The sequence below is a fragment of the Squalius cephalus genome, assembly GCF_949319135.1.
Source record: "Squalius cephalus genome assembly, chromosome: 1".
NCBI classification, from domain to species: domain Eukaryota; kingdom Metazoa; phylum Chordata; class Actinopteri; order Cypriniformes; family Leuciscidae; genus Squalius; species Squalius cephalus.
This window is the reverse complement of record NC_137122.1, coordinates 59,791,417-59,812,793: the sequence shown is the minus strand read 5'-3', so window position 1 is coordinate 59,812,793 and position 21,377 is coordinate 59,791,417. Positions and strand designations below refer to the sequence as shown.

Sequence of the window (21,377 nt, the reverse complement as noted above, 5' to 3'; positions counted from 1 at the left end):
TGTTGGCGATTGTGCTGCATTCACTCACAGAAATACATGTTTTATATATTTACGGTAGGAAATTTACTAAATATCTTAATGAAACATGATCTTTACTTAATATCCACATGATTTTTGGCATAAAAGAAAAATCGATAATTTTGGCCCATACAATGTATTATTGGCTATTGCCACAAATATACCCGTGTGACTCGTGACTGGTTTTGTGATCCAGGGTCACAAATGACAAAGTTTCTGGTGGTAAAATAAAAAAAATGCAGGTGAATGGGTAGGGGGAATATTACATACAGTACAATGTTACAGTAAGATTTTTTTTTTTCTTATTCTTTTTCAGATTTTTAACAATAATTTTGTTACATTTCTCTGAAAACAAGTCCGTGTCATTTTGCTCTTCAGGGATAAATGTATCTTGTTTTAATGATGATAAGCATGTGTTTTTCAGCAGGTGTTTTCAGCTCGTTCTCTAAGGGAGCTGATTGTGGAGAGCAGAAAGTGGTGAGGGCCAAATTGTTTAGAAGCTTTATGCAAATGAAATGCAAACATTCTGGACGGCAGACAGTCGTTTTGAGGCAGTGTGGTCATAAGAATTTCAAAAATCTTTGTGGATTTACATCATAAAATTGCACATTACTTTGTATCATATTCAAATTAGATTTCAAATGCAGTTTGCACACTTGCATTGTATCTTATTTTGCCAGGTGTCAGGATTATCTTCAGTTCTTTGTCGGTGTTGTTTTGTGTATATCACACACTGTTATGTTTGTGTTGCCGTCTCTGGATTATCTGCTCATTGTGTTTTTGTATGATTTGTATATTAAGGTTGAAGCATATTAGATCCATTTGCCTCTCGTCATCTTCCTGCCTGACTAAACGTTACACCAGGTTAGTCGTATATCAAATAAACTGCAATCCACAATCAGAACCGAGTTTTGTGAAACAGTCTGTGCATATTACATTCAGACAGACCATAAGATCGATTTGTTTGTCCTTTTCACCTGTATTTTCTGTACCTTTTCTACATCACTCAATAGATCACAATACCATTATTCAAAAAAAAAAAAAAAAAAAAAAAAAAAAAAAAAAATATATATATATATATATATATATATATATATATTTGGTCACACTTTAGACTTTAGGGTCCAATTCTCACTATAAACTAAGACTTTTGCCTCAATGAACTCCTTATTACTTCTTAATAGTTAGTAAGTTAAGTTTAGGTATTGGTTCAGATTAAGGATGTAAAATATGGTCAGGCAGAATAAGGCATTAATATGTGCTTTATAAGTACTTCTAAACAGCCAATATCCTAATATGCATGATACTAAGCAACTAGTTATTATTGAGATTTGGACCCAAACTAAAGTGCTACCATATATATATATTTTTATTTCAAGTAAACCTCTTTATTTCCCATTAAACATCTCATGCAGGTCAGATGGTCTCTTACTCTCTAAATGTGTCTAAGTGGGCACTTTCTGGATATAATAAGCAGTAATGTGGACTGGACCATTTGTTGTTTAGCCTATAGATTGCTAGTTTGACTCCAAATGTTTTGTTTTGTTATTGATTTGTTATTAAATTTCCTAAAATCATGTGATCACTTTTCTTTTTAAGTTACATCCTGGGTGTCCCAATTTTGTGGAATGTTAAATTTTTTATATATCTGATTATTGCTCGCTGATGTGAGCCTGTTTAAATACAGTAATAGGACTGAAAAAAATAATAGTACACCCATTGCTACTGTATGGCTCTGAAAGCTTGTAGTACAGTCACTAATACCCTTATAAGGACAAAGATCAGTAGGTGCGAGAGGTCATTCGTCATGATCATCTGTACCTGCAGGCTAAAGAAAACAGATTTGACTGGAAAATAAGGAAGGTAAAATAAGCAGAGTTTGAAAACCTCCCCAGAAACTACCATATAAAGGCAAGAATTAAAGAACAAACTTGCACAACATATGAAAACATGTATTGTATTATTCGTCACCATAAAATAAATATATATTCAAGAAGGTATAAAACGAGAGAGAGAGAGAGAGAGGGGAGAGAGAGGGGAGAGAGAGAGGGGAGAGAGAGAGGGGAGGGGAGGGGGGGGGGGGGGGGAGAGAGAAAGGGAGAGAGAGAGATAGAGAGAGAGAGAGAGAGAGAGAGAGAGAGCGAGGGGAGAGAGGGGGGGGGAGAGAGAAAGGGAGAGAGAGAGAGAGAGAGAGAGAGAGAGAGAGAGAGAGGGGAGGGAGAGAGAGGGGAGAGAGAGGGGGGGGGAGAGAGAGAGAAAGGGAGAGAGAGAGAGATAGAGAGAGAGAGAGAGAGAGAGAGAGAGAGAGAGAGAGAGAGAGAGAGAGAGAGAGAGAGAGAGAGAGAGCGTTATAAACCTGGCAGAGGACAAAAGGGAGGAGTCAGAGGCTGGGTGTGTGATGTCAGCAGCTTGTTGGATTGAGGTGCTGTGTCCTGCTGAGTTTAATCCAGGCTGATTAGGAAGAAGCAAGCAGTCACCTGTGTGAACGCAGAGGAGTAGCTAAAGATAACCTAGTGTAGCCTGGGACTGCTGCTCTAATGATTAAGGATCCAACACAAGGAAACTCACAAGGAGAACAGCATTGATCTGTAGTTGAGTCACAGCTGACAAAAAAGAAGAAGAAACGGGCAAGAAACTTTAAGTTCTGAGCAGCAAAGAAGCTTTAAATTACCTTTTAATAGCATCCGAGGAGAGGTTCTTATTTGTCAAGGGCATATTGTTTCCTTTCCAGCATTTTTAAACTAATCTAACACAATCCGTTGGGAATCGCCTGATCAAGATGTCCACGAACGGAATAAGCATGGCTCTAAAGCTCCAGTTCGGACTTATTAATTACGGAAATCGTTACCTCACAGCAGAGACATTTGGTTTCAAGGTGAATGCATCCGGAACAAGCATGAAGAAGAAACAGATCTGGACCCTGGAGCAAGACCAGGACAGCCAGGTGGTCTTCTTGCGCAGTCACCTCGGACGTTATCTGGCCTCCGATAAAGATGGCAAGGTAAGCTGTGAGGAGGAAGTGCCAAACACAGACTGCCGTTTCTTGATTTTGATGCAGTCAGATGGACGCTGGGCCTTGCAGTCTGAGCCATACTTGCGTTATTTTGGAGGCTCTGCAGAATATCTGTCCTGTTTTGCCCAGACCATTGGAGATGCTGAGCTGTGGGCCATGCATCTCGCCCTTCACCCGCAGGCCAACCTGCTGAGTGTTGGCCGCAAGCGCTACGCTCACCTGTCCATCGCAGACGACGAGCTCTCCATGGACAGCAACATCCCCTGGGGTGTGGACTCCCTGATCACCTTGGTCTACATGGATGGGAAGTACAGTCTGAAGACCTGTGACAGCCGCTTTCTCAGCAACGATGGCAAGCTGGTAAAGGAGAACGGGCCTAACACCAATTTCACCCTGGAGCTCAAGTCTGGGAAGCTGGCATTTAAGGACTGTGGGGGCAAGTACCTCTCACCAACCGGCCCCACCGGCTCCCTGAAGTCCGGCCGCTGTTCACGGCCAGGGAAAGATGAGCTGTTTGATCTGGAGGAGAGCCACCCACAAGTTGTTTTCCAGGCAGCCAACAAAAGATTTGTGTCTATTCGGCAAGGTAACCAATGTTTGTGCATTTGTTTTGATATATAATGGTCATTATTATTGGTTTAAAACAAGGGTGCCCAATCCTTTTCCTGGATATCTACCTACTTGCAGAGTTCAGTTCCAACTATAATCAAAAACACTTATTAAGTGCTCATGAAGATCTTATTTAGCTAGTTCAGGCTTTCATACTGTCAGTCCAAATCCAATTATTTGTGTATCCAACTGGAATCTGATCTAAAATTATTCACTGTCCACACTGTGTATCACGACTGTTTAGATACGATTTGTGTGTCTTGTGCCACTATTTCGTTTTCTGGAATATTTCATTTCATAATTTTGCAAACATTATGGGAATGTTACTTTTGAATGTTTTATAAACAGACGTCTAACTCAAATGAACATCCAGCTCACAAGTTTCTCATGAACGTGCTAATGAAAGCAAGGGAAGTTATTCCTGTTCTTGGAATATCGCAAGCAAGTCATATGCATTTCTCTCTGAAAGGCCTTGTGCAGAATTCTTCAACCCTCCTCATGGGGACTCACTGTTCTGCTCCAGTTTAGTTCCAACCCTAATCAATCACACCTGAACCAGCTAATCAAGCTTTTTAGGTTTGCTTGAAAATCACAGGCAGGTGTTCTGAAGCAGGTTGGAAATAAACTTTGCAGGACAATGGGTCTCCAGGAGCAGGGTTGATGACCTCTGGCCTTGTGGGGAGAAGAGGATGGTGACATTTGATACAGAGGGGAAAAGGGCAAGCTTTGAACACAACTGCACTTTTAGCTATGAGCCATTATATGTTTAATGCAGTTCATTGTCATAGTCAAATATTTGCAAACTCTTACCTCTATTATCATATAGTAGAATACATGCATTAAATGGCTAACAAAATGCGTCATTAAATAGATAAGTGTCAGTGTATGTTTTTTTCCACTGCTTGGTTATAGAATCAAGAAGATGTCCATGCAATTGGTCTACTACCTATGTATGGGAAACAACATAATAGGATGTAGCAGGAACTGTTCAAGGCAAGATTGACACTTTTCTTAGTCACCAAAAGGATTTTTTAATGAATATTGCAATGTTTATTATAAATGATTTATCTATGCACATAATTTTTTAAAATTAATATGCCCCTTGCAATGACATCTCTTCTCTGACGACGTGTGCACCGGAGCGAGGGCAGGCTATAGTCCTTCCCTTACAACATGAGATCACAGCAATTAGTGAACAACAATAACAACTTTCGGTGGAAAAAAGTCCTGCCTTAAATGTTTTACTTGTTCAATAAGGCATTTCACTCAGATAAATGACACAATATGAAAGACGTTAACCTATTCCCTTACACCTTAACCCATGCTTAAACCTAAACCTACTCTGTTGGCGCCGATGGCCTCGTGGTCAGCACGCTGACATGTAGCGTCATTGCGCTCAGGTGGCCCGAGTTCGAGTCCCAGCTCATGGACCTTTCCCATCCCCCATCCCCTGTCTCTCTCCCACCTCACTTCCTGTCAACTCTCTACTGTCCTATCCCAATAAAAAGGCAAAAATCACCAAAACCCCCCTAAATCTACTCATACCACCAAACCTTTCCCCAACCTTACCTGTATCCCTCCTCAATAGCAGAACATAGTAGTTAAGGACACTTAATATAATGTGGGACCAGATGTCTCAATTCTCTAATTGCACGGTGAGGAACGAGGAGTGAGGAAGCTTCCAGAGGAGTCATGAGCGAGGATACACAGGTGCATCCTGTGCCGAAGTCTTTCTTGTTGAGAAACCTGACTTCTCACCCTTCACATCTGTCACAAAAATTTTAAGAGATGCAAGGAAGGGACGCGATGATGCACACATTAGAAGTGAGAAGCACACTAGCTCACCTGGACCAGGGTTTGAGACCCCTACTTTAACGTCTTTCCTATTGTGACATTTATCTGAGTAAAATGCCTTATCAAACGAGTAAAAAATGTAGGGCAGGACTTGATTTTTTTTCCACCGAAAGTTGAGTTATTGTTGTTTGCTAATTGCTGCGATCTCATGTTGTAAGGGAAGGACTATAGCCTGCCCTAACTCTGGTGCACAAGTCTTCAGAGAAGAGATGTCATTGCGTGAGGCACATTAATTAAAAGAAATTATGTGCATGGATAAATCATCTATAATAAACATTGCAATATTCATTAATTCATTTTGGTGACTAAGAAAAGTGTCAATCTTGCCTTGAACAGTTCCTGCTACATCCTATTATGTTGTTTCCCATACATAGGTAGTAGACCAATTGCATGGACATCTTCTTGATTCTATAACCAAGCAGTGGAAAAAACATACACTGACATCTATTTAATGACGTATTTTGTTAGCCATTTAATGCATGTATTCTACTATATGATAATAGAGGTAAGAGTTTGCAAATATTTGACTATGACAATGAACTGCATTAAACATATAATGACTCATAGCTAAAAGTGCAGTTGTGTTCAAAGCTTGCCCTTTTCCCCTCTGTATCAAATGTCACCATCCTCTTCTCCCCACAAGGGCAGAGGTCATCAACCCTGCTCCTGGAGACCCATTGTCCTGCAAAGTTTATTTCCAACCTGCTTCAGAACACCTGCCTGCGATTTTCAAGCAAACCTGACAAGCTTGATTAGCTGGTTCAGCTGTGATTGATTAGGGTTGGAGCTAAACTGGAGCAGAACAGTGGGTGCTTCTCAATATCCCTCCTCGTCTCCTCTCTCCTCTGTCCTCCTCTATGACCCGGAAACCGATCGAGCTCAGCCTTCTTTAAGGACATCTCAATTCTCTAATTGCACTGCGAGGAGGCGAGGATCGAGGAGTGAGGAGGCTTCATGAGTCGTAAGCGAGGATACACATGCGGTATCCTTTGCGGAAGAGTTTTATAGACTAAACGTGACGCACGTATCAATTCTCCTCCCCCTTCACATCGGTCACAATCATTTTAATTTATACTTTACCTTTGTACTACCTTGTAGTGGTTTATATAAACCACACATCTCACATATTTCAACAGGGTATCTTGCTTTATTATTATTTATTATGAATTTCTTAAATAACCAAACTTCAACAACATAAAGGCAGATCCTTTGAGCGCAGCTGATGATGCTTTGAAGTGACGTTTGAGTGATCAAGTATTCCAATGTATAAAAAAGCTTTCATTCGATTCCTCTGTCCTCATTTTCTTTCCTTGCAGCCTTCCCTCACATCCTACAGGGGGTGGAGCTGAGACGCAAAGAAAGGAAACGAGGATGCACAAATAAGAAATGAGAAGCATCCAGTGAGTCCCCAGGAGGAGGGTTGAAAAATTCTGCACAAGGCCTTTCAGAGAAACATGCATTTGACTTGCGTGCGATATTCCAAGAACAGGGATAACTTCCCTTGCTTTCACTGGCACATTCATGAGAAACTTGTGGATGTTCATTTGAGTTAGACGTCTGTTTGTAAAATATTCAAAAGTAACATTCCCATAATGTTTGCAAAATTATGAAATGGAATGTTCCCATAATTTTTTAACTAACGTTAAGAAATAACATTCAGAAAAAAACATTCTGAAATAATTTTATTACAACTTTATAGGAACATTAAAAATATTGCTTAGAACATATTTTTGTTAGCCGGGTAGTCTGAATTATTTCTGTAGTCAGACATCCTTACAGATGGCTTTCTTTGATCGGTTTCCGATGGTTGAACAAACACACTGCAAAACATAATTTTCTAATAATTTTCCATTTCTGTCTCTGCATATTAAGCTGAAATAGGATGGATCAAGGCACCAAGTGCTTATTAGGCCCTGCTAGGGTGAGTGTTAGGGATTACTCCAGTAAAAGGCTTATGGACAGTCAAGGGATATTTCTGAAGCATCTAATTTGAACCTCAACCTACACAATCTGGTCGCTTTGACTAGTTGGAATAGACATTTGCTGGTAATGTTATTTAAACCAAAGGTTCAGAGAGAGTGACAGAGATAAACATCATGATTACTGGTTTAGTGGGACTCAGCCAGGAGCGCAGAGTACTGAGGTGTTACCAGTGGATTGCCATTGGATTAGCAAAAACTCTTTGAATCAAAGGTGCCAGTGAACGCAACCTAGCCAATCATATTCTATTAAACTATTCATTTTATAATTTAATTTAGAATGATTTTTAAAATACAATTCTTAAATTTAGGAAGTAAAAAAGATTTCCAGAATTCCAGATCTCCTCAAGCAGGGGAATTGCTCCCTTGAGGATCACACGAGGGATCTGGTGTGCCTCACTCACTATCCTGATAGCTTTCTATGAGTCTTTTACAACACCTGCCTCAATGAGTGGTCGAAGGCACGCGTGCCGTGGAAGGTCTTCAAAGGAGCTTCGCAAAATCACTGCTTCAGTCCAATCCCAAGTCGTCTTCCTCACCACTGGTTCAGTCCAATCCCAAGTCGTCTTCCTCATCACTGGTTCAGTTCAATCCCAAGACGTCTTCCTCACCACTGGTTCAGTCCAATCCCAAGTCATCTTCCTCACCACTGGTTCAGTCCAATCCCAAGTCGTCTTCCTCACCACTGGTTCAGTCCAATCCCAAATCGTCTTCCTCACCACTGGTTCAGTTCAATTCCAAGTCGTCTTCCTCACCACTGGTTCAGTCCAATCCCAAGTCGTCTTCCTCATCACTGGTTCAGTCCAGTCCCAAGTCGTCTTCCTCACCACTGGTTCAGTCCAATCCCAAGTCGTCTTCCTCATCACTGGTTCAGTTCAATCCCAAGACGTCTTCCTCACCACTGGTTCAGTCCAATCCCAAGTCATCTTCCTCACCACTGGTTCAGTCCAATCCCAAGTCGTCTTCCTCACCACTGGTTCAGTCCAATCCCAAATCGTCTTCCTCACCACTGGTTCAGTTCAATTCCAAGTTGTCTTCCTCACCACTGGCTCAGTCCAATCCCAAATTGTCAAGTTTGTTTAGTCCAATCCCAAGTCGTCTTCCTAATCACTGGTTCAGTCCAATCCCAAGTCGTCTTCCTCACCACTGGTTCAGTCCAATCCCAAGTTGTCTTCCTCACCACTGGTTCAGTCCAATCCCAAGTCGTCTTTCTCACCACTGGTTCAGTCCAATCCCAAGTTGTCTTCCTCACCACTGGTTCAGTCCAATCCCAAGTCGTCTTCCTCATCACTGGTTCAGTCCAATCCCAAATCGTCTTCCTCATCACTGGTTCAGTCCAATCCCAAGTCGTCTTCCTCACCACTGGCTCAGTCCAATCCCAAGTCATCTTCCTCATCACTGGTTCAGTCCAATCCCAAATCATCTTTGTCGCCACTAGAGCCCAGTCCAAAGTCCTCTCCGTTACCACTGGTTCAGTTTAGCGTCAAGTCTTCTTCTTCACTGCTGGTTTCGAACAGCACCAAGTCTCCTTCGTCGTCTAGCACCGAATCACCTTCATTGCATTGGCTCTGCCAAGTCATGCGTCCCCCTCCCTCCTCCTCTGCCAAAGCCATCCAGTTCCTCGGCCTCGCCTCTGCTGTATCCCTTCAGTCCCTCGGCTCCTCCAGTGGTTCTACCCAGCAGCTTGGATCCACCTTCGGATCATTAGCTCCGCCATGGTCTAAGGATCCCTCAGCTTCAGCTCGAGCCTCAGAGCCACCCCAACCCATTGGCTCCACCTTGGGTCAATGCTCACTTGGCTCTCCACCATGGTCTGTCATCCCTCAGGATACGCCGGCTCGCTTGTCACTCTGGCTCCACCTTGGTCAATCGTCGCTCTGGCGTTGCTTTGGACTTCCGGATCTCCACCTCTCTGGGTCTGCCGGGCTCCTCCTTCCCTCTGGTTCCACCATCATCCTCAGTTACCAACTCTGTTCAGGTCTCCCATGCCCATGTCTCCGCCTTGGTCACACATGCCTGCTCCTCCACTTTGGCCCTCTTGACCTTCAGCATCTCCCTGAGTATTTGTCTCCTCAGCTCCTCCTGGGTCTCCAGTTTTCATGACTTAATTTCTGTCAATCAGGCTCCTGGCTCCTTCTTTCATCATCTCCACTGTGGTGTTTCCCTTCGCCAGTCTTCATCCTCTTCTGGAACCTCATCTTTCCTGCCTCTGTTGGACACCTGTTCCCTGTTTTGTTAATGCTCATTCCCAGTGTATTTAAGCCGTCTGTTACCTCAGATCATGAGTTGTTCGAGGTTGTTCGAAGTAGATTCTCAGAAAGTGCATGTAACTAACCAAAAACAGAATAATCCAGAAACAGCCGTCAGTTGGAGTTTACCAGTCGACAACCTAATGCATTTGTAGAACTATAAATCTGCTGTACTATTTGTTTGCTTTGTAATTTTGTAAAGGAACCAAGTCTCAGTCATTGAGAAAGCTTGCCATGATAAATGTCTTTTGTTTCCAGGTGTTAGCATCTCAGCTAATCAGGATGATGAGACAGACATGGAGACATTTCAGATGGAGATTGACAAAGAGACTAAGAAGTGCATGTTCAGAACCAGCGGCGGAAATTACTGGACACTCGTTACTCACGGAGGGATTCTGTCTTCAGCCACAGAAGTGTAAGGAGTTGTGTTATACACGTATCTCATTAAAACAAACAAATAAACAAATAAAACATCTAAGGTAAAACTTGAGAAACATGAACTATTTAAACTTAAAAATGTTTTCTGTAGTATTTAAAAAAGATTCTGTAGTATTTATTTAAATAATCAAACATAAGCAAATTTTTTGTGACAATTTTGATACTTTCACTGAAGCACATTTCTCTTTAGAACAATTTCAAATCATGCCGGCAAAAATGTTTTTTGCATGTCTGCTATAGAGTGCATTTTTTTCCTCAAATGATTCATTTTAAACTACATGGCTGCTGTTTGAAAAAAAATAATGTGTAGCAAAAACTGTTAAATCAGATAATTTACCCAAAAATGTCAATTCCGTCATCATTATTCATACTCATTTTTCTTCCTTCTGTGAATCATAAAAAAACATTTTGGTGACCATTTACTTCTTGTTTTTGAAGGACATGAGGGCGAGTAAATGACAAGAGAATTTTCCTTTTGGGGGTGAACTATCACTTAAACATGTAAATATAATATAATATATAATATGCATACCAATGATCTTGAATATGTGTGTTCTTGTAACTGATAGAGAAGAAAACGCCATGTTCGACATTGAGTGGTTGGGCCGACGAGTCGCTTTGAGGGCGAACAATGGAAAATATGTCTGCACAAAGAAAAATGGACAGCTTGCAGCTGTGAGTGATTCTGTGGGTGAGTGCACACTGATTCTTCTCTGACCTTTTACTAAACTTCCACTACTGGATACAACACGAGTCAGATAAATCCTCTCATGTGTTCGGCAGGGGAGGACGAGCAGTTTGTGCTAAAGCTGATTAATCGTCCTATCCTGGTCTTGCGTGGGGAGAACGGCTTTGTGTGTCACCACAAGAACTCCAATACACTGGACGCCAGTCGCTCTGTTTACGACATCTTCTCATTGCTTTTCAGCGATGGCGCATACCATATAAAAAGTGAGTCATGTCGTGTGAGCTGAGACTGACGAGAGTTTCACTGAGCAACACTGACTCTGTTGGGCACTTCTGCGCAAAATTCCTGATGCACGTACTTTCTTTTTTCTACCACAGGTGGAAATGAAAAGTTTTGGTATGTCTCCGGCAGTGGTCTGGTGTGCACAGATGGGGACAAACCGGAGGATTTCTTCTTTGAGTTTGTGGAGTATGGACGGGTTGGCATCAAGGGTCAGAATGGCAAGTACCTGCGTGGAGACCAGGGAGGCACGCTGATGGGCGATGGGTTAAGCGTGGATGCCTCTTCCCTGTGGGAGCACTGAGTGCTGGACAGAACCAGAGACACAAACACAGACTCACTCAGAAACAATCAGTTCTCGCACTGACACCTGTTAAACTAATGACTTTCAGGAGAACGCTGTTCAGTCATGTTCTTTCTTCAGTCTTTTTTGTGAGTGAGTGAAATATGTGTGGTTTTATCTTTTTCTTGTACTGTAAATGTTAGTGTCACCCTTTGATTCATCAGAAAAATACAATATTACACTTCACTCCTTGCAGTGGCGGATCTAGAAATTTTTAAAAGCATGACCACAATCGGGCCACCCTTCACAGAGAGCGGACAAGCTTAACACAAGTCATGCACAATTCTTAAATCAATGAGGTTTTCAAACATTTTCCTGAGTTTCTTTGCTGCTGGCTCTACCGCTTTATTCATTCACTGTTATTTATTAAACTACTACAATAACAGCTTAAATATTTCCATTTTTTTTCTTCGTTTAGAAAAACACCCATAATAAAATATAAAACAAAATGTATTTATAATTATAAAAAAGCTTCTGTTCAAATCTGGAGTTCTGTTTTCACACTTTTCTGTTTTGGGTTCCAACAAGAATATTCATGAGCATATGATAAAATAACTACAGCTTAATGTTGTTCTGATCATGTTTTATTTCAAATCTGAGGATAACTCTAAAATTTTTACACCATGCCATGTGATCTTGTTTAGAGGAGACTAAAATGCTAATAATAGTTACTTATAAGCATGCATCATTTTTATGATCTGATTAGGTTTCTTATACAGATTAAGGCAAACAATACATTATTTTGTAGTATTCTACTATGATAAAAGCTATTTCGATTAACAAATATAGCTGGGATTAGCTAAACACTTTATTCTTATGAAAATACCTGATGATGAGTCTACCTGTTATGAGTCTACTTTGTACTTTCTGTGCAAGGGCGCCCTCTGGCGTCGAGTATATATACGTATGAATAGAGTGGTTCAGATATGACTGAACCTGAAAGTCTAATTCGCTGCTGGTTCCTTCGAGATTTTCCTTTGGGGTTTTATAATGGGGTTTTCTGATTTATGTGTAAAATAAAGCCTGTGATAAACATAACTTACTAAGCGAAAACGTAAGTTTTGAAAAAATTATGTTCATTTTTGAAAACTTGTGTTTTTAATAAGTAACTAGAAAAGACAGCTGAGGTGTGAGTGTGTGCAGTGTACTTTGTACTACAAAACATTAAAGTATCGTCACGTTATGTTTACCACAGGCTTTATTTTACCCATAAATTGAAATGACACCATTATAAAACCCCATAGGAAAATCTCGAAGGAACCAGCAGCGCTGTCTCTGCCAGTGACTCCTGTTACTTTAATCAGTTACAACTAAGGTTGGTTATTGAGGCTGTTAAACTGTGCAGTTTAAATGTACTGTATTCGAGGCAAGATTTTTAGCACCTTATGAATTAAATGGTACTTTTGACAAATGTAACTAGTGTCTGGCAGACGCCGTAGCCTACGATGCGATTTACTAGACTGTCTGCCTGTTATTTTAGTCGATACAGTTTTAAATATGGGTATTTTTCTTACAGAACGCATGGCTTCACTTCATATCACTTTTATGATAGATAGATGCACTTTTATGATGGATAGATGGACTTTGATGGACTTCAAAACAGAAACGGCCATTCACTGCCATTATAAAGCTTGACACATTTGTTTTTTATATAGGCTAACTCTGAATGTTTTCATTTGAAAAAAGACGATGTATATACTTGATGTCATATTCATCTAGGATGGCTTGAGGGTGAGTAAATCATGGGCTAATTTGCATTTGTGGGTGAACTATAACTTTTAAGCCATAATTTTTACATTTTAAGTAATAATTTAAACTTTTCATTTCATAATTATGACTTAATATGTAAAAAAAATTCAACTTTCTATGTCATAATTATGACTTACCAGAGCATGTTTTTTTCCTTATATGGCAAAAATGGGCTTCCATACCTCCTCATTGTGTTGATGAAGTTAAATGACTGCGCTACCATTACAACCTTAAAGGGGGGGTGAAATGCTCATTTTCACTCAATCTCCTGTTAATCTTGAGTACCTATAGAGTAGTATTGCATCGTTCATATCTCGAGTCTTTCCGGAAAAAAACGAGCGGCTGGGGGCGGGCCGTGTGGGCGATGTGTTAAAGCTGTGCTAATGCGCCGAGCTAGTAACGTTAACAACACACAGAGACATTTGTTCAACAGTTTTACTCACCGCCTGCGGTTCCAACGCACGACTGCGGACCTTTATCATTGTGACTGCTCGATCCTTAAGCATTAGACGATCTGCAAATCCGTGATCTGGGCTTTGTTTATAAAACAATCATCGTCGAAATGCAGGGAAACAGTCTTGCTCAACTCGTTTTTGCCCCGGAAAAACAAACTGCATCCACTATTCCCTTAACGCTGGGTTCTTTGGGAATCTGTGCAGGTTTGTCTTGCCCTGGCAACCAAAAACCCACTTCTTTGGTGACACTGACTTCCCTAAAGCCGAGCAGAGCGCTTAGATGAGGTACTGCTTTCGCTCTCTTGCTCTGGTGTACGAGTGCGCGCCCGCCCGCGATCTTACCGGAGAAGTGCCCTTAGGACCCGTATAAGGAAATTCCGTTACATCTGACGTCACACATGCCCATACTCGAAAAAAACTTTCCGAAACTTGTGACAAACCGGAAGGACAATTTTTGGCACAGAAATACTCCTTCAAACGTACAATTTAATTTTTGAAACTTTGTCCATGTTTAGCATGGGAATCCAACTCTTTAACAGTGTAAAAAACTCAGTATGCATGAAATAGCATTTCACCCCCCCTTTAAGAAATCAAGAATACCACACAGGTTTATTCAGTTAAATGTAATATATGGACACTTTTGCTCAGGATGTGATGTCTCACCACTTTTTGAAACCAACGTACAGAAGACATGCAGTGCAAATTAAAAGCATCTCATCTTAAAAGTCCTGACCAGACAGGGCCTGCATCTTGTAAGGCGACATACTTAGTTCAGACGTACTTACTGTAGTACACGTAATATTTTTTATACATTTTGATAAATGCCACCATCAAGTCTTGACCGTGAGCGTCTTTAAAGCGTTTATTTTTATAAGTTTGCCAAAATGTATGTTGGCATAATAATATTAATTATAAACTCCCGTGGTGAAGGCAGTAAATTAACTTATACTCACTGCAGCTATAAGATGAGAATCAAGATAATTGCCCATCATGATAATTATCACAGATGAACACAACTTTTATGAATTGCGAAGCCTGAATGCAGCTGCCAGAAGTAAAAAGCTAGTTTTGCTATAAACGAACTACCACAGTCCCACGACTTCAACGTCACCATCACTAAACTTCCAACAACTCTTTCAGTTTTTACATTTTGCCAGAACGTTTGAGTTAGAATAGTTTGTAAGAGCACAATTATAACCATAACAATGCTGTAAAAGCGGACTGAGTTTACCTGTTCAGCGTGATGACATGTAATCTTCTCGACAGACTCTGTATAATCACATTTAGCCACTTGTTAGCAACAAGACACATAACAGCTTAAACAATCACGAGTGGGGTAATAGTGATGAATTGTATGTTGTAGAATAAAACGTGAAAGTATCTTGAGCTTGTGTTCACCACTGACCTTATTTCTGCCATTTAACCAAAATCCCATTTAAAAATTATTTTGGGAACCAAAGCCACTTTGGCTTATAAGTGATGTAATTTCTGCACCACCCCATTAGACGTCCAGAGAGGAGGAGCTGGACGTCATTTGAGAAGTACCACTTGATTTATTTTGGACACTTTTATCACCATGGACACTTTATTCCCCTTCTTTGGATTTTATGTTAAATGTCCAAATGTGTTAAATTATGTGTCTCCGAGGCCTGACGCCACACCAACTGTGTCGATCTGTTGTTGCTCCTCCCACCACAATATAATACATCCATGAAGGTTTACAATTTTTACATGAACCATTTCAAATGCACGTTTACTAATACCAGACTTTATGGTTTTGTTGACAGAAGACGCAAGAATTAGAGACTCTTTGACTCTTTTTATTTAAAAGAGGTTATTTATTTATTTATTCCCTTCTATTATGTTATTCCCCTTTATTCCCCATTTATAGCCTATTCAGTAGAATGTATGTTGGAGGACCATCACAATAAAGTGTTAGCAGATATTAAGCAGACTGCACAGCAAAATCCCCAGAGTTAAATTAACTCTGTTCAGAGAACATTTTGTCCCTCTCTACAGAGAGATAAAATAACTCTGAATCAGAGTTAAAGTTAATGAGATACTTAAGTGATTAATTAAGTGATGATTGGGCATTAAAGGAGAACTCCGGTCAATTTTAACATTGAGCTAATTTTTTTGTACATTTGGAGTGCTTTCAATACAGAGAACAACGACAAAAATCGGTGTTGCCTACACCGAGTTATTCTATTTTTAAAATTTGAAACAGAAAATGTGAGTGATTCCTTCTGAGTGAACACTAGTGAATCTGACTGCAGTAGATGTGAAAGATATGTATAAAAATGATGTTATTTAAGCCAGCGCAAATACCTGTGTTTACATCCTGTTTTCGGCTGAAGTCCAAAGTAGTCGATTGCCGAGTTCATGCGCATAGGTTTAGTTACCTATGATCACGCGCGTGAACTCGGCAATCGATTACTTTGGACTTCGGCCGAAAACAGGATGTAAACACAGGTATTTGCGCTGGCTTAAATAACATCATTTTTATACATATCTTTCACATCTACTGCAGTCAGATTCACTAGTGTTCACTCAGAAGGAATCACTCACATTTTCTGTGCACTTGTAATGACACATCAAGGATGTTAAGAGGCTAAAAGCAGGTTTAGTACTTGCCCCATTGAAGTCAACAGGGTGCAAATTTTAAAAATAGAATAACTCGGTGTAGGCAACACCGATTTTTGTCGTTGTTCTCTGTATTGACAGCACTCCAAATGTACAAAAAAATTAGCTCAATGTTAAAATTGACCGGAGTTCTCCTTTAATGATGAACACCTGCTGTCAACAAGATCTCAGCAGAGGAGGATTAAACAACTCCATAAACAGCATTACCAGCTTCACTTATTACTAACCAGACTGACTTTATTTCTGTCAGACGTCTACAGAAGTTCTTATTGAGAATTAACCGAGGTTTAGATGTTGACGATTTATTGAAAATGTATGATCACCAGTATGGTGATGAGTGTTTCCTTCAGTTGGGCAGTTTGACTCTTCTTGCGAGTTTGTGGTTTTTGTAACAGTGTTTACCAAAACACGTATTTTGTTACAAAGAAAGCCAACAACAAAGATGATCAGGTGATATAGTTTTTAACAGCAGATAGTAAAAAAATGCACTTATCTCTTGACTGTCTAAAAGTGATTATTTGATGTTAATAGATTATATTCACTAACAATACTCTCTAGCCACAGATCGGACATTCTGAATTTAGATTTTTAAAATACATTATAGGTATTTTTTTTTTTTTTTTTTTTTAAACAAAGACATCAATAATCAGCATATGAATCTCAACAATGGTGACATGCTTCATGCTGCAATGCATGCTGGGAGCCACAATAGTATAAAACTCATGGCTCCCAGGATGCATTGCGGCATGAAACATTCTTGATGTCTGTCTTAGAAAAATAAATTCCCTTATTATGTATTTAAAAAATTCAAAATGTCCAATCTGTGGCAAGAGAGTATTGTTAGTGAATATAATCTATTAACATCAAATGACCACTTTTGGACAGTGATGATATAAGTGCATCACTCTACTTTTTGTTGATGAAAACTAGATCACCTGAACATCTTTGCTTCTGGCATTCTTTGCAACAAATTACATGTTTTGGTAAAAACTGTTACAAAAAAACACAAACTCACAAAAAAATAAGCTATGAGTCAAACTGCCCAACTAAAGGAAACACTCATCACCAATATGGTGACCAACCATTTTCAATAAATCGTCAACATCTAAACCTCTGTTAATTCTCAATAAGAACTTCTGTAAACGTATGACAGAAATAAAGTCAGTCTGGTTAGTAATAAGTGAAGCTGGTAATGCTGTTTGTGGAGTTGTTTAATCCTCCTCTGCTGAGATCTTGAGAGATTTAATGTCTTATTTTGTCTTCAGTTGATTTCATCGAAGACTGTGTCTGAAGTCAGTTGTAGTTCCTGTGTTTCTCTTTTTTTCTGTTCTTGTTTCTCTTTCCTTCAGCGATTCTGCATGTTGACAGCAGGTGTTCATCATTAATGCCAAATCATCACTTAATTAATCACTTAAGTATCTCATTAACTTTAACTCTGATTCAGAGTTATTTTAACTCTCTGTAGAGAGGGACCAAATGTTCTCTGAGTAGAGTTAATTTAACTCTGGGGATTTTGCTGTGTGTCTACTGGGGAGAACCGGGCGAAAGTAACAAAGCGATTTTTTTCAGAGCCATGACTATATTAGCATATCAAGCTATGACAGCACGTTTAGTACGCAACCCTTGACGGAGCTGCCAAATATCACGTGATTTCGTCATCGTTTCTCGCGGTTAGGTCTGGAAAGCAGTTTTCGAGTTCGATAAGTACTGAAGCGGTACTTTTTTTCTAATTACAAGTTGTGTTTTTCGTTTCATGTGTCACACAGTAATGATCAATCTACAGGTTATTAAGTGCTTTAACACATCCTGAAGTTTGCCTTGTCAGAGTTTTTCAGTATATAAGTAAATCAGGTTTAAATGTCAGGAGTTCCTGTCAGGACGAAAGTAACACTTGTTACTTGTGTCCTGCTATAGTGAAAACAAGTGTTTCTTTTGTCGTGCTGCTAATGTGGTGACTTTCTCTGTGTTGCAGCATTTATTAAAACATGTTTATGTCATATTATACCAACAGAACATGGGAAGAGTGAGGGTCAGTAAGACAGATAGAGGTCTGATTCAGTCAGATGTTTATGAGAGGGCGTTCACATTTAAATCAGCTGATTTCTGTCACCATTTTTTTTCACTCAATCTGTTTCCATTTACCCTAGTCACATTTAGGTTTTAGCCATACCTTATGGCTTTTCCACCTCCACCTATGAATTTGCAGGGTTTCCATCCTGATGTTTTTATGCAGATTTTAAATGTAGGCTATGCATAAAAACAGCTTGATGGAAACATGACTATTGTTACATTATGTTGAGAATTTATATTATGGTAATTTAATTTAATTTTCGTATTGAAAACACATTTTATAAAATAGATTGACATTGCCAATCATAATATATATATATATATATATATATTCTAATTCAAATTTAACAATTCAAGTTTGTAGGCCACTCGGGTTATTTTTGAAACATGAAACTGAAATTTAAAATGAAAATGTAAATTAACAATTTTTTGCAAATATAAAGGCCAAAATATGTTTGCAGTTACATGTTAACAAGGTCAAACTCAGGTATATTTAGGCTAATAAAAAAAAAACAAAAAAAAAAAAACAAGAGTAACACAAAAAATCTAGCTTGTATTGTTGTGTTACTTTTGACCCAACTGTGTGTTACTTTTGTCCCAACTGATGGAGTCGAAAGTAACATGAGCAGTCTTAAGTTCAAAGTGAAATTATACCTTCTACATTTTTACAAAATACCACCTGACTGATAGACCACACTTGTGAGTGACTGACCACAGCAAATATATCTCTGTCTAAAACATCATCTTTTCAAATTATGTTTTTCTGAAAAATGGTACTTTCGCCCCTGCTCTCCCCTACTCTAATGAATAATATGGACGTGCAAAGTTCAACAGAATGTTCAAAAGTAGTAGTTTGGTCATACTTAGCAAAATTCTAAATTGTAGCATTTTTGTTTGTGTATATTTCCATTTTTGTTTGTGTATATATTATGGTCTCGCATTTATATGGCACAGCTGCAATTTAATTCCTCGTTTCAAACCCGGAAGTGTGAAAATAGTCCATTCGAGGAGGAGCTGCTGGACATTTACCTGTGACATGCACCTGTCTCACAGTGAAACCGAAAGCAGTCGATGACTGTAAAGACGCCATTTCGGAAGATAGAAAATCAGCAATCGCTTCACATGTGACAGTAAGTTCGTTAAACTTTTCATAGCTGTAATATCGATAGAGTATTTGCGTCTAAACATTTACTGTGGTCTAAACAGACAGTAAAGATAGTTTTGCGGTTTGATATTCTGTATTCTTTTGGCTATTGTCCCGCCGTTTGGTGTTGTAGACATGCAAATAATATCTCATTTCGTTATTAATTTGTGAATTAGTGTGACGCGGTCCTCCGGACCGAAATACGTGTATTTTTTATACTGACTTTTATTTTTAAATTGCGTAGCTCCAAAAGTCGGTCACTTAAAAGACTGAACCCAGTTTCATCTTGACCTGCTTGTGAATTTTTTCACAGCAAAGCTCTTGTCCGTAAACCGTTTGGTAAGTCCGCTAGACAGGAATTTGGTAAATAGCCGTTCTTCACGTTTAACATCAATTTATGATAAACACAGACCGCTGGATTACAAAAACACTTGTTTTTATATTGAGCTTGATTTGTGAAAACTTTCACAGTGCAGTTTCGGTCAATTAAACTTTCCCTGAGTGTTTAATGAACCATTCTGATTTGTGAAAGTTTCCACAGTTCAGTTTGGGTCAGTTAACCCTTCACTGAGGGTTTAAATTACAGATTCTGATTTGTGAAAGGTAGTAAACTGTTAATTCATCATTTATAAAGTATTAACAGACATTAATAAGCAGTTAATAAATACAGCTATAAATGATTTATTCTTGATTTATAAGCATATCTATAATGTGTTTAATAATTGTATTTTCATACTTTATTAATGATAAATTTATCATGTCTAAAAGAAGTAATGCACTATTTTCAAACCAGTTGTTTAGGAGTTGTCAGTGAATCATAAGATCACTTATAAAGTGTAAGAAAATGATTAACAAACTATTTAAAAGTACATTCATAGTCATACATCTTATTATTCAGACATATACTAATAGTGACTTAGTGTTTAAGTAAATTATTTATTATGTATTTCTACTGTAATATATGCGTAATTCAGGTGGTATTAAAGCATTTGGCTGTGGTCAGTTAACTATTTTTGTGAGCTCATCAAAAGGATGACAGTAATACAGAACATAGAGATATTTTACTGAGCCTTTAAATCTCCTTTGTAAATGCTTTACAAGGCATAATCCTCACTTTAGATGAGCTCACAAAAATAGTTAACTGACCACTACTAAATGCTTTATAACTACCTGAATTAACCCTGAAATACATGTTAATGAAGCATTTATTAGTACACTAAGTAATTATTACTAAGTGTGGCTGCAAAGAGCTCGCTGAGAATGCACTGTGGGTGAGTATTAAGTTATTAATATGTCTGTCTGGCATATTTTTAGATAAACACAACAATAACAAAAAATTAAATAATGTGTAAAATATTTGATACATTTTCTTATTACAATGTTATTCAGATCCAGTGTGATAGCTGCTTGCTCTGGGCATATACAAAATGTACTAATCTGATCCTGAAGGAGGTTGAGTCAATAACCAAAGTCCATGTCTCTTTACATTTTGGAATGATGTCAATATACACATGATACGATGCTGTAATGGAAAGTGATACACTATTTTGTTAACAAAAGTTTCAAATAAAGACAGTGTTGTTTTCATGCCTTATTGTGAAAGAGAAAGTACTTTGAAAACTGAAAATGTAAAAGTAAAGATTATCTGTACATGTCTTGTCCAAGTGTGTTAGCTATAACAAATATTAAGAATGAATAAACCTTATATGTACATAATTTTAAACTGAACTTTTTTTTTCTCAATCATAACAAGCTATGTGTATCTGCTTTCTCAGCCCTGTTACACTGACATTTTAATAAAACTGTTCATTTAAGTGATTCACAGATCCTTTCACAAATCAGAATG

At 38.8% G+C, this 21,377-nt stretch overlaps 2 protein-coding genes across 2 annotated transcripts in view; both read left to right on the top strand.

The window, feature by feature from the left end:
* The first annotated feature begins 2,394 nt into the window (after positions 1-2,394).
* Positions 2,395-12,034, top strand: fscn2a (fascin actin-bundling protein 2a, retinal). Its single transcript, XM_079887932.1, has 5 exons — positions 2,395-3,617; positions 9,981-10,137; positions 10,730-10,851; positions 10,944-11,111; positions 11,226-12,034. The coding sequence occupies exons 1-5, from the start codon at positions 2,798-2,800 to the stop codon at positions 11,429-11,431; spliced, it is 1,473 nt and encodes a 490-aa protein (XP_079744058.1). The 5' UTR covers positions 2,395-2,797; the 3' UTR covers positions 11,432-12,034.
* Positions 12,035-19,441: 7,407 nt separating this feature from the next.
* Positions 19,442-21,377, top strand: part of LOC307167043 (NACHT, LRR and PYD domains-containing protein 3-like) — an 87,795-nt gene continuing 85,859 nt past the window's right edge. The window contains exon 1 of the mRNA XM_079885927.1: positions 19,442-19,517. The gene's annotated coding sequence lies outside the window, so the exon portion shown is untranslated. The remainder of the gene's footprint in view (positions 19,518-21,377) is intronic.